The following is a 14,103-nucleotide window of genomic DNA, read 5'->3' as shown; positions in this document are numbered from 1 at the left end:
TGCACACATACTTTTGTGGGGATCCTTTAGGAGGAAGAAGCAGAATCAGTAGCAGAAAGCAAGCGAGCGTGCAACAAGGTCTTTAGCGACGTCTTCAATGGCAGAGAAATTGCAACCTGTCCAGGTCACCTACTGTGAAGGTATCTCTCTCTCTCCCTCTTTCTAAGTCCATCCTACTGAATTCTTTTTTCTTATGTGCCTATATCATATGATTCTTGTGTTGAAAGTCTTTGAATTCTTTCCCCCCCCCCTTTTTTTTCGTTCTCAATCGAGAGAGAACATAGAAAAAGAAGGGTTCTCAGTTTTGTTTTTATGTCAAATGATTCCCGTATTGAAAGCCGTTTGGATCCTCTTTCTTTACCTCGATCTAGCTTTCACATCAGCTTTTCAACAGTCAGTTTGGTGATATATGACAGACAGAGATAGAAAGAGGAAGCGAGATGATGAGGAATGATAATTATGTTACAAAGCACCCTACCCAGCCTTTTTTGGTGGAAGGTTTTAAAATGATAGAACAACGAGAACATGTAAAAATCAAATTAAAAGCTGCCGAAATTGCTGAATTTCACTGTTTTGATCATCCATGAGTTTGGTTTTGTGGTCGAATAGACAAGCAAAGAGAATATCTCATATCCTCAAATGCCCTCGTATGTGAGGCATTGCAAAGTGATTTGTGATTCTGTTTCGGGTACATGCGAATGTGAGAGCGAGTGTGTTCACATCAATGTAATGGCACATTTTTCCCTCTTGAGCATGGGTGTCCAGATGTGAGTTTGGGCATTGCCGTATTTCAGTAATTTTTCCAATATTTGCTATGAATGTGGCTATAGCTGAAGACCCTGAAGTGTTGGTATCAACTAGGGCAATAGCTGTTATCATGCATTTATTAGGTTATATAATTGTCAATTTCTTCAGATCGGATGGTAGAAGTGCTATAACTGGTGGATCATTTTCAGATATCTTGAACCCATCCGGAAGAAAGAAATTTTCTTATGTGTTAAATGTCCAATTCCCATGCAGACATGGGGAGGCAATTTTGAGGCATCCTACTTATAAACTCTTCGAAGAGCATAAAATTCTATTGTCCTTCGTCTGGATTCTAAAAGCATTACAGAGTACTGGTTGTGCTCGTAACTCCTAAATGGCAGCACAGGTCCTTCCATATTTTCTTCATTTCATTTTGTGAGCTCCCTGAAATGCTACCTCACAAAACCTTAACTATATTAATGTTGTCTGGAGTCAATGTGGACTTGCAGAACCATATGCATGGAATGTCTTCTACTAATTGGATGTCTTTGATTCTGGTGCATCGTTTCATAAAATATTGTTAAATTACTCGAGGTATTCTACCCGAATCACTTATAAGATAGATGCAGGTCAGACTCACCACAACATTATGCTGACTCTTAAGTTGTAGTTTATGTTGCGATTTGTATGATGCAGTGCTTAAATATTGAATATTATGATTTGACCACTGCTATTGTTGTTGGACTTAGGAAGGTCAGATGATCATACAATATTCATTGCTATGACAACAAGAAATTATTTTAATTAGTTTATTTTAGGCAAGGAGCATTCCAATTGTTTTAACTTCCATCAGCAACTTGTTTAACCAAGAAATCCATTTTTAACTACTCGTGTCTATGACAACATGATTTATTAAACATCATGATCATAGGCTTGTCAACTTGAGGTTGATTGGTGCTCAGGTTATATTTATTTTCAGCTTTCAGTTTAAAATCTTTAAACTTATTTAATAATACCTTAAGTGGGATGGTTCTGTTGTAAGTCTATTTACTGAGCAATCACTAACATGGTTGGTCACTCTATGGATGATGTGCATGACATCCCTTAAAAGTTCCTAATACAACAAAAAAAATTACTCTTCTCAAATTTTGAAATTTGACTTGTTATAGTAAAGCAAAATTTATCAGGCTTCATGTGTTTTCTATAGATATATATCAGTTGGGAGGATTATTGCTACATTCTGATGTAGCTGATGAATAGATTTTAATATATGTTCTGAAACGCGTGTATTTGGTGTTCTTTAGTGTGCAGTTTACCAGCAGAATACTGTGAATTTAGTCCAGACTTTGAGAAATGTAAGCCATGGCTGATACAGAATGCCCCAGACTTATACCCAGATTTGATTAAAGGTAACTATTTAATCTTCTAATTGCATATTCTACTGTTTATAGAATATCGTTCAAATGACTCGTGGTTTAATTAGCTTCTGCAGAGGAAGGTGAGGAGAAGACTGCCGAGCAGCTTCAAAATTTGAAGATATCAGGTGCTTCATATTATCTAGTAAAATGGAAAAAATATTTCTAAAATTTCTAATCACAATGCGTACTTGCAAATAATGATGTTATGATAGGGTCCTGAAATTTGAAAGCATAACTTCCACTCATATATGCAACCTGCATGTATCATAATCAGCATTGTCTTGTTTTTTATCTGTTTTATCTCACCCTGTCATTATCATGTGATTGACATTGATTGAGCTTATATCGAGTGTGCATTTTACCATAAAAGTTATCATTGTGAAAGATTAGTAACTGCTGGATTGTTATATGATATTATCGTGGGATTTCTTGATGTTGGAACTTGGTTCCTGTTAGGAAATCTATTTTTCAGAGGTAGACTACGATCATTTGTCTTAGTATCACGCGAGAGAACACGAGTTCATCATGCTTTTTAAATATGAGCATAGACAATTATTATAAAGAGATTTATTTCATTTAGTCTCATATAATAGACTAAGTAAATTGGAACCAGATTTGTATCCCTTGGGACACTATTAAATCATGCAATTCCTCATGGACTTATACTCCAGATAACCTCCTCATGAATTCTTCTACTATTTAGCAAATTATCTTTTCCCCCGATTTTTCCTATGCATGACTATGTCGCATAGTTTGAATGCATGTTTGTACATTTGTCCTCTATGTTAAATATTCATGCTTTCTAGCACAAATGTTTAACCGATTGTATTTTAGCCCTCTGGAAAGCAGGAAATGTTTCTCATTGGGCTCTAATGTTTAAAATCCTAAAATGCTTGAGGATGTTTAACAATCAGCACAAAACTCTATTGTGAAATGGCCAATACTTCTAATTGATTTTGAAAAATTGTATTTTCATTGGTTTTTTATTTCCATAAATGTCAATTCTTGATCTTGGATCTGGATTTATGAAAGTGAAACTTTCAGCTATATATTCTATGATTTCTGATTAGTAATATATATGTGAAACCTTTATCCTAATTAATGGTTTATGTTTCACATTTGTACATTTTTGCACATACAAGCATTTAACTTGGATGTTTTATGTCGACCTTTTCGAACTGAATTGTATATTCACATTTGTATATTCTTGCATATTACAAGAATTTCACAATTGTAATTCCACGGTATGATTTGTATATTTCACATTTGTACATTTTTGCATATAAAAGCATTTGACCTTTTCATGAACTGAATATACATCAGTCAGGGAACCACTACATCCTTCAGCACAGTAATGTACATGACATTTCCAAGCAATTGTAATAGTGTTTTCTGGTATCTCATGATGGAATCTTGAGAATGCAAGTCAATGATGGACTTATTGTCACAAGAAATGCTTGGAAACAGTTGCTTCTGATTAGAGGTTTTAACGACATTTGTTTTCACATCTTCCTCCGAAGTAACTAAGGCAGGGCATTAAATGTAATAAGCTGATCTGTCCATATATCCAACTCTGTACATTAGGCCCACAATTCATACTTGAAGAGGAGATTATAACTTGTTTTCTCCAGATTACCTTTGTGTTGTTCCCCTTGCTGACACAAACTCTTTTGTAACACCGTTTTTTATATTGATTTACATATTTTGTACTCTCCTTTAATGCCTTCACAATTTGTCAATGTCATTGTTATACAGTCTTTTGGTTTACTCTCTATCAAGTACATAACTTCATATTTTTATCTGAATAACAGGCAGTACCTCTGAAACTAAGCCAGAGGAGGTGAAAACATTGCCTGGTGGTAAGGTGAAAAAGAAGGTATACAATCAAAACCAGAACATAACTTGGCTTCTTCTTCTTTTTGCGTATTCCTCATTCTTGTCAATAATACCTTAGGAGAAGCCAGAAGTTATTGTCGAGAAGGTTGTTCGGAACAAACGAAAATGTGTCACGATAGTTAAGGGTCTAGAGATGTTTGGTGAGGATAATTTCTAATTTTTGGTTTCACAGTTTGTTACCATATGCCAATTCATATTCAATTAACCATCTACTCTGTAGGCATTAAACTCGGTGATGCCTCGAAGAAATTCGGGAAAAAATTTGCCAGTGGAGCATCAGTTGTGAAGGTAAAAACTGAGCATTTATTTTGAATTGACTGGAAAATAGTGATTTGCTTGAGGCATCCCTAACTTCTATAGTCCACTTTGCGTAGGGCCCAACTGAAAAAGAACAGATTGATGTTCAGGGAGATTTCATGTACGACATAGTAGACTTCATCACTGAGACATGGAAGGATGTAAAAGACTTTCTGATTATTACCCATTGTCCTTTCATTTAAAAAACACTTTAGCTGTATGGCTGAATAAACCTTCATTTATGCTTGCATGTTTTTGTGCTTTAGGTACCGACATCTTCCATATATATTTTGGAGGACGGTAAGAAGGTTGCGGCTGTCTAATCTACAGCATTGTGGTATGTGTTCCTCTGTTCTAGAAAATGCCAAGAAAAGAGACAGGTTCTGGTTTTTGTAAAAACATCCGATGGCAAGAATGAAGGATTTGAATCTTGAAGTCATAATCTGCAAGGAAGAATGGTGGAGGCTTTAATCTAGAAACAAAAGCTATTAAGAGGGTTCGCTACATAAATTACTGTTTTCAAAACATTCTCAATGAGTTTATATTATTAGTTGAGTGCATTTGCCCTTTCGCAGAATTATGTAATACATATCCTTCTACAGTTCTCAGAGAGTTTATTCTTATATCCTGTTTCTTCTGAATTTGTATCAAACCATGGATTTTGAGGAGAAATATGATGTATATGTTTCCATCAGATGATGAGTGCATTTCCGGTAGATATCCATTATTTTGGAACATACCTAAAATACATGTCAATATGTGTGAGTTTGAATCCATCTGTTTATGAGTTTGAAGCTCTTCATAAGAGGATCCATGTCTTTTGGAATGGATGCATACCACAATTAAACAAATATCTGATCATCATGATAATTAGAAAATGGTAAATATGATCTCATTGGGATCTTGGGAACTAATTCCAAAGCATTCTGGCTAGACCACTACACACATTTAAGTGTGCAACCTCGATTCTAGTTTAAATAGTATCTTCTCTTAATGATTTTCGTTCTCAGAACCACAAGCAGGAGTAATTCCAATCTCGTATTGCCCTTTTTTGCTATATGACATTCCAGTCTTTATGCATAGTTGAGTTAATATGTATTCACTTGAGGTAATGTGTGCAATTAAGGACAACCTTGAACGAGGGTGTACTAATAAAAGGAAGACGAATGAGTTGCTTGGTCAAGCAAATATTTTCAAGTGGAAATAAATGGGGAGAGTCTATCTTCAATGTGAGTTGCTGCATTGTTAATTGACCCTTGTAGTTCATAATCTCTCATGTCGTACTCAGCTAATGTGCAATCATTTGTCCCAGAGTAATATGAATCATTTGCCACTAATGTTCTCAGCCTCAAGGCACATGCTGTAAATCTCTCAATGCAATGAGTTATTGAGCAATCCGTACGATTCAGCACAAAATGATGGCATAGGAGTGAAACCACAAATGCCCTTTTTAGTAATCCATGCAAAACAAAAGTGGCAGCTTTGTAAAAACAAAATGATTAAAACAAACCCGCGCATGCAATCTCCATGTGATTTGCGTCAACATGTTTACTTAACACACTAGGTTTAGAAATAATTCAAACAATAGTACACTAAGAGGATTCTGTGGAATTCAAACAAATTCACAAAGAAAATGATGAGCGCTGGTTTGGATCCAATTGAATGCCTTATAGATGAACAGGTTACATATTTCGTTTGTTAATTTCATGAGAATGAAATTATCAGAAGAATCTCTATAATAATGGGTCGACCAACAATTTTGCAACCTTCTTATCCTATTCACATTCACCCTTGCTATGGGGTAAATGATCACAATGTAAGTGCAGAAACTATCTGAGTATGGTATGCAACATTAAATGGATTTTTGTGTATAATTAAATAGCAAAAGGATACAAGAAAGAGAAAACAAAGGAGTATGGGAATATGGGAAGATGTGTTTTTAATGGGGGAAACAGGAAGATGGGCATAACCGCTTATCAGAAGTTCTCCGATATTCAAATCATCAAAGTATTGAGGGCCCAAGCATTCAGATAGATGCTCAAAGATTCTGAATAGCAATATCAAATCAGGAATGCATCCAGATAGATGTTCCACAAATATTCCAAATTGCATCATTCAATAGCTTCTCAGGTGTACTAATCACAATGGATCTTAATGCATAATCAAGGTCGCTCAGATATCCAAAACAAATATCAAGATGAATCCCTTGTTATTACCAAACTTTCTCAAAGATTTGAAGCAGACAACAATATGAGTCCATGAAGAAGACCCAAATGCATTATTATCAATTCCTTCTACCATAATTGAATCACACATCACAATGGATGCATGAGGAAGAAGACTGAAAACTGCATTTCACCATACTCTCATATATTTGAAGCAAACACCAAGATGGATCAACAAATAAGAAGACCCAAATGCATAATTATCAAACCTTCTCTGGCATTCGTATAGTAGATCGAGATAGATCCAGTCAATCCAAAGGCATTCTTATTCTCAGAGCTTCTCAGATATTCGAATCATGAAAGCATTAACAGCAGAAACATCAAGCTGGATCCATGAAGATTCAAATGCATCATGAGTAAAACTAGCACCAAGGTCCTGAGCGACAGTTCGAAAAGCCATGCCAAACCTATTTGCATGTTGAGCACCTAATCTAGGCCTACTAGAAACGCCCACAATAAGAACCATATTTTTTGAGTCAGAATTGGGCCTCAATGCAGCACATATCATAGGTTTTGCTCTTGCTCCTTTCTCTCTCAGGGCATCCATGAGGAAATAACATAGCTTTGTCAAAGAAAGAGGATGAGCTAAAAGCTCCGAATCCATTCCATCTTCAAGCTTCAACCACCGGAATCCTCTTGCACTCTTGATGAAGCCTTTCTTAGTTATGGCTAAGCTTCCTTGTCTGAGAGTGGCTCTCTGTACATTGATAGCTCTCTGCATACCTAGTTGTAAATCATCGAGGTTGTTGAGAGACAAAGCTTTGTAAGCACTCCAGAAGTGGTCAGTTTGATGGGTCCCACCCCATGATTCGAGCAAAGCACTGACCCCATAGACCACATCTGCTGCAGAAACCTTTGAACTATATCCATGAAGTCTCTGAAAGCTTCGATAGTAGAGATCTGTCAGGCCATACTCGGGTAAAAGCTTCTGGAACTCTTCTTTCATCCTTTTCTTCATATCGCTGCTCATGTATTGAAACTTCTGCTGGCATTCCACGAGAGCTATACCCATCTTAGCAAGAAGAAGGCGTAACCTTTTAAGCCCATTATCACTCCATGTCTTGAGCTTGGTAGCTACATAAGATGAACAAATCAGAGAATCGTAGAGGTTCCATTCTCTCAGGAGCATCAGGCGAGGTTCATCTTCATAAGAGATTCTAGACATGTCTGGAACTCGAACTTTTGTTCCATCTTTAAGGGTTACAGAAGTGATTTTCTCTAAGTTCCCTTCTCCATTGATGTGTTGTTCGAGCTCCATTACACCTGACTGGTACCTCTCTGCACTCAGTCTTTCGTGAACAAACTGATCTGTAAGAGAAACACATGCTAGCCATAGAAGCTCGTTCGAGTTCTTATGCAAAGAATGAGCAATCTCATACAAGAGGCAACCTGCAGGCGTACCGTGGAATGTTCCCATCCTGTAGTATTCACTTTTGTTCTTCTTCAAGCTTCGTAACAGAGAAGCATCAACTCCTTCTTGGTTCATTCTTCTTCTCTTTCTCCCATCCAAGGTTCCAACTTCATGTTCATCTTCACTGTCTTCATCTTCATCTTCTTCTTCTTCTTCTTGATCTGAATCAAGACCAATTTCATCGTCACTACTCAGATCGCAAGAATTGGCCAGGGTTTCCAGATCAAAGCTATAAGGAAGATCTGATTGTGATTCATCTTCTGAAGTGTAAAGAACAGTGACTTGACTGTTACGGTTAGAGAGGTTATGTAAATGCACAGGGCGATGGCTATCAATGACAAATATTTGGACTCCATAGCCGAGCTTAAGAGACTTCCTGAGGTCTCTGGAAGAGCCCCAATTGATGAGCAAGGCAACGATGGGTTGATTATCACCATTCAAACTCGAGAGAGAAGCTCCGATGAGGAAGTGAATATCCACGAAGCTTGATACAGGGTAAACCGAGTATCTGATGGAATCCTGCGCAAGAAGATGGGTAGCTATTTTCAACGCACACAGAGAATCGGTGTCTGCTGTGGAGGGGAATATAAGGAGCGGTGAAGATGAAGCTGCGAGGGCTGAAGAACGCAGAGAGGAGTAGAAGGAGGTAGATGTCCGTTCTCTCACCATTCTAATTCGGATGAGTACCAAGGAGATGGAGAGGTATGGCTTTCCTGTTGTGGCATCAACTGAACCATGAAAGCATGGGCAAGATCAATGGAGATCGATCCGATGATTACGATCCCGTTGATGATAACTGTGACAGTTGATAGTAATTGATTGCGTAGAGAGCACAGATCCGAGAGACGCGAATTGTGCAGAAAGGCGTACAGAAGAGAGGGAAGAAGAAACAAATTTTATGGATTAAGAGGTATAGGGAATGTTGTATAGATATGGATACAGATACAGATACAGATACACAGATGGGCAGATGGGCAGATGGGAGAAGAAGATTACAGAGAGATGGAGGAGATAAGAGGAGAAGGAAAGAGATAAGGAGATCGCCCACAGAGAGAAGAACCTGGGAAGAAGAAGAAGAAGAAGAAGAAGAAGAAGAAGATACAGAGATCGCCCAGAAGAGGGAAGAAGCAGTAGAAGATACAGAAATCGCCCACAAGAAGAAGAAGAAGAAGAAGATAAGGAAATTGCACAGAGAAACAGAAGAAGAAGAAGAAGAAAACACAGACAGACAGACAGACAGACAGACACAGTCTCCAGACAGACAGACAGAGAAAGAGAGAGAGAGAGAGAGAGAGAGAGAGAGAGAGGGAAGGGGGTGCTTTTGGGGCGGGAAAAATAGTTTGAAATTCGAAAATTCCTCCTGCTTTTTGCTTTCTGCTTTCTGCTTTCTGCTTTCTGCTTTCTGCTTTCTGCTTTTTGATCTTTTGGGCTTGCTTTTGTAGCTCTGATTCTCTCTCTCTCTCTCTCTCTTTCTATTCTTTTGGGCGCCAAACAAAAAACACTTCTAAGTTCTTTCTTTCTTTCATGAGACAAGACAAGTCAAGACGGGCACGCCTGGCCATAACACGAATGTCGTCGTGGCTAGGAATCGGCAACGGCTCGGTTCAAGCCCAATCTGAGCCAGTTAAACCTGTTTTTAAAAACGGTTTGGTGGTTTCGAAGCTCAGCTCGATTCAGGCTTGAGCTAACCGAGTGGTTTGGATGCGAATCAGGGAGAGGTCCGTGCATGGTTCTTGGGCAGACGTGATTTGTATGTAGTCATGGTGCACAGTTCATAAGAAAGCCCCCTCTTATTATTATTATGGTTTAGAGAGAGCATTGTGTTGTGTTGCGTCGCTTCGAACGTTTTGTGGGCTCTCCTTTTATTCAACCAAAGCTTCATCTCATCTAGCGAAGATGAATAACATGTTGGTGCATGGTTACATCTACATACATATATAAAATCTTTGCATATGTTCGCTCTAATCTTGAGTCGAAAGAGATAATGTGAAGGGTTCGTTACCCTTAACATTTCTAATAGGCTTCCCAAGTTTGTCGTGATGTTTTTGATTGATTGTACGCAATTATGTATGGGCCAAAGACTACCTCGACCAAGGAGGAATTTGTCAGATTGTTGATTCAATAATTCATGTACTATGCAATGTGCATGCTCGCTCTCGTATAAATAATGTTATTGTTGGGTATGGTGAGATGTTCAATAACCACTTTATAATTCACTTATGTGTAGTGGGTGTATATAAAAGACAAAGAACATGTTGAACGTGATGTTCATATGGAGGTTCATGTAACAAACACAAATCCAAAGACCAATGCACATCTTCAAATGTACGTACGTGCACAAACTTTAGTGACTCTTCCTTATTGCACACATATTGCTACAAACATTACCTCTCAGCAATTTTTTTATCATCGTGTACTTCCTTCGGTAAACTAAACTTACCAAATCAAGTTAAGCCATTGTTATATCTATAGGCTTGTTGTTCGTGTGAGCCTTGTGCATGGTAGAAATTTTTTGAATTAAATTTGTGCCATGCCCATATGTGGTAGTCTGTTGACTAGTGTAATAATGTTGCATATCGGAATAAGGTTATATCCTACTGGAAATCATTTATAATATAGTTCACATCAATGTTTATAGGCTAGGGTTTCCATGCATGAAATGCATGGATAGGGATGGCATTTGCCACTCAGTGATCATCAAAGTTTTGAGTACATATATGTTTACAGTTATTTGCAATGTCTTGGCAATCACAATAAAAGCATTGGAGCCATAGAGTGGAGTGGTCATGCTCAATATTCTAAACCACTATCATGCCTCTTTCTCGTGTATGCCACATATCTTCGATACAACTAGATTTGCCAAACTCTTAAAGGAAATGGTTGCAAGATTATTCAATGGAGCGCAAAATACTACATGGTTCGTCACCTTCTATGCATCCAAACCGGTTGGGCTATTGTGCATCTTCATCCAAAGCACCCAATGGCCATAGCGCAACATGGGTATGAAAACATAATCCCACTCTTGCACACGACCAAGAATGTCATCCACCTTGTTTGCTTTGCTTGGCAAGTTGCACCCAAAGTGGATCGATAATCCAATACATGTCGGATACCTCTTGGAGTTGCATATATTCCATCCACATACTAAAGAGGCTTGTCATCCTTGTGGATACCATCTCCCCCGCTTTGCACAACAATCGCAAATCATGATCAACCACGTATACCGATAGATCCAATACTCGACATGCAAGTTGAAACTTGTTTTTTAGGCCAAAATTACATGAATCACAAACCGTTAACACACTACCATATTTAGTGTATCAAATGAGCTTGGCTAACTTATTACTAGTTATCATGTTTTGGGATCTTCTGGCTTTCCCAAATCCAACGTGAACAATTCCAACATATCACGCTTTCTCGTCTAAATACGATGGAATCTCCTCACATAGGGGCTAGTCCACCTCTATCCATAAGACTTGGATTTTGGCCCTTCTCAGTTGAGTTGGCGTGGATTCAGACGATGGGTTTTGTCTGTAGTCAGTTGAGATGGTACCATTATCTTCAGATTTTTCAAGCCAACGAGCCTTACACTAAAATTACGAATATTGAAATCAATATTTTAGTAAAGCCATACATTTCCAACATCACCAACCTTGAGACTCATACTTTCGTAATATGCATATCCATTGGCAATCTTTAATTTGAACTTCTCCATCTGCTGGTCAGTTGTTGACTCATATATTGCCTTCCAATTGCGTGTGAACTTGGCAACAAATTATGATTCTGCGTGGATTGTTTTGCCATTCTTGGTTAAGCATTCTTGTCCTCAACTTTCTTGGATATGATTGGCAAGATCTATTGTATTTCACCTCAACATTAGCCCTCTTGGAAGCACTATGTACATTAATGTCATGTACCTTCCACAAATGTGTCTCCATCTCCATTTTCTTATGAAACTAACGTTGCTTTTGCTGGCATGACTTAGTAACTATACATGTTCGACATTTGATCCCCATTGGCTCTCGCCCACACCTGAAGAGCGAGAGCGAGTCAAGTAAACCTAGTGTAAAAGTGTTGGTAATGACATATGCATTGGAATTAACCAATATACATAATTGTAGCTAGAATACAAGGATGTACATCAATTTACCTTTTGGCGGAGCATCAACATATGATGATTCATGTTATGGTATAGTGTCTGCAACCTTTGATGCCTCCATTTTGTTTTCAGCCTCCATCTTGACGGATACTTTGCTATTGATATCCCTTCTTACCAAAACCCTGCAACAAAAAACAATGTTAGCACACATGTATCACTATTATAGCCTCGTATACATTGTTGAAGAATGAATTGTGCCATGCCTCCTTCAATGGGTCTGATTTCACCCCAATCAGAATCAAACTTTAGGAACTCTTTGGACCTAACAACCATCTATGCAAGCAAGGGCAAAACACCACAAATTATGAACTTCTCCACCACAAGAATTTTACCCCTAATACTAGATTTCAACAACATTTTTTCTATCCACATTTCCCAACCCAACATTTGATTTCACTCACAAATATGTAGGCATATTTAGACATCATTACAAAACATGCAATCAAAAGCAAACGTAACCCACATGTCAACAATCATCCATGCATCCACATATGATGGTTCATTGTACCCAACCCACTTGCCAACATGCAAGTTTTTCAAAATCATCAAAATGCATGCATGGTCTACATGCATCCACAAGAATCTAAACCCTAATACCAATTTATCCATCCACATTTATCAAATTTCAAGAACATTTTATGCGTCCATTTCCAAACACTCACAAACTCATTAGAAAAGTAACAATCAAAAGTTGAAACCAATAAAATACTTACAAAACAAATATGTATGTGGCGATGCATGTGCGTAGGTGGTATGAGTATTTCCCTCTTAATATTCAAGTGGAGCTTGTTTCAAAAAAGTGGGAATAATGACCAAACAATAGGGTTTTAGTTGATTGCAATAATAAGTTAGGCTACTCCTACGAGTCTGTTTGAGTTGAGCCAATGTGTGGAGTTGGGTTATTGCCCTAAGTCATGCTACTATAGTTGGAGAGTTGGGCTACTACAACGAGTCAAGTCGGGCTTTTTTTTCTTCTTTTTTTCCAAAGCAAAGCTACTTTGCCATTAGTTAGGAAGGATTATTACATAGAGTCTATAAGGAGACTTATACACACACCGGGGAGACTTCCTCCGATCAAGCCAAAGAAGATGAGCCACTTACATTGCCTTGCGGCCTAACTTAATGTAAGAAACTACCTGTATCCAAGGCGATGCCCTTCAATGTTGCCTAGTACGAGTCGGCTCTTGGGGCCTACACCGAAGAGAGGGTGGCAGGTGAGTAGGAAACAACCAACGTGGGGGCTGGTAGTTCCACCTCGGGCCACTCCTGCCTTGCATCACCATAGGTGTGTTCCGCCATTTCTGCCAAAAGCGCAAACGGGCAGTGGTCACGTCGTTGGAGTGGCTGCAAACCTCTTCCAGTTGCCCTCGTAGGCAGCTGATAAGCGCGAACCATATGTTCATGATCATTTCCTTCGGGGGCCGTACCGTACCTTGGAAGACCTTGAGGCAACGCGCTTTCCATATATACCACAAGGTGAAACCTGCGATCAACATCCAGATTTCCGGAAACCTAGGGGATGCGGGCTGCAAGCCTCTTTCAAAACGGATCTTGACGATTTTGCCTCTCGTGCATACATAGCACCAACTATCCGCATTGACGGCGTTCGTCCACCCTTCGACCGAGTGATCAATCCATGCCGCAGTGCTCCACGAGGTTGTTCCTTCAACTTCACATGCCACAAGGAGGCGAGTCACTCTATCCCATACCTTTTGAGCTTGAGGGCAATCCCACAAACAATGTCTCAGAGACTCAATAGGTAGAGAGCACAGTGGGCAGCCTAACGGGCCGCCACGTTTATCTAACCATTCGCCAACGGGCACCACATTATGACCAATCTGCCACCAAAAGAGCTTAATCTTTTCAGGCATGTGGAGACGCCAAAGACCCTTCCAGAAGGCAGTGAGCGCCTCATCGGGGATGCCCGATGTTCGCCAGCCGTTGCGAAGG

The 14,103-nt window shown here is 38.9% G+C and overlaps 2 protein-coding genes across 3 annotated transcripts; one reads left to right on the top strand and one right to left on the bottom strand.

Annotated features, from left to right (window-relative positions):
• Window positions 1-5,052, top strand: LOC147856813 (Translation initiation factor SUI1 family protein). Of its 2 annotated transcripts, none has more exons than XM_087328793.1 (8): window positions 1-140; window positions 2,052-2,156; window positions 2,240-2,290; window positions 3,977-4,041; window positions 4,120-4,201; window positions 4,282-4,349; window positions 4,436-4,519; window positions 4,625-5,052. In XM_087328793.1, exons 1-8 carry the CDS (start codon window positions 98-100, stop codon window positions 4,679-4,681), a joined length of 555 nt encoding a protein of 184 aa, XP_087184919.1. In that variant the 5' UTR covers window positions 1-97; the 3' UTR covers window positions 4,682-5,052. The 2 variants fall into 2 exon arrangements, with proteins under 2 accessions (XP_087184919.1, XP_087184918.1); XM_087328792.1 differs by having other exon boundaries at window positions 2,231-2,290.
• Window positions 5,053-6,550: 1,498 nt separating this feature from the next.
• On the bottom strand, window positions 6,551-8,776 carry CDC45 (cell division cycle 45). The gene has a single exon (XM_087328803.1). It carries the CDS (start codon window positions 8,661-8,663, stop codon window positions 6,855-6,857), a length of 1,809 nt encoding a protein of 602 aa, XP_087184929.1. The 5' UTR covers window positions 8,664-8,776; the 3' UTR covers window positions 6,551-6,854.
• Between the last annotated feature and the right edge of the window lie 5,327 nt (window positions 8,777-14,103).

This window comes from Azolla caroliniana, unplaced genomic scaffold (assembly GCF_043228905.1).
Source record: "Azolla caroliniana isolate FFs.n. ecotype wild unplaced genomic scaffold, voAzoCaro1.0.p SCAF_12, whole genome shotgun sequence".
Taxonomy (NCBI): domain Eukaryota; kingdom Viridiplantae; phylum Streptophyta; class Polypodiopsida; order Salviniales; family Salviniaceae; genus Azolla; species Azolla caroliniana.
This window is presented reverse-complemented; position numbering and strand designations above follow the sequence as displayed.

What these genes read in the sequence shown, in the direction of transcription:
- LOC147856813 (XM_087328792.1), top strand. Translation starts at nt 98, where the DNA reads ATGGCAGAGAAATTGCAACCTGTCCAGGTCACCTACTGTGAAG. An exon ending in ATACCCAGATTTGATTAAAG is followed by an intron (nt 2,157 to 2,230) that starts GTAACTATTTAA and finishes TGGTTTAATTAG; the next exon opens with CTTCTGCAGAGGAAGGTGAG. An exon ending in GTGGTAAGGTGAAAAAGAAG is followed by an intron (nt 4,042 to 4,119) that starts GTATACAATCAA and finishes ATAATACCTTAG; the next exon opens with GAGAAGCCAGAAGTTATTGT.
- CDC45 (XM_087328803.1), bottom strand. Translation starts at nt 8,663, where the DNA reads ATGGTGAGAGAACGGACATCTACCTCCTTCTACTCCTCTCTGCGTTCT.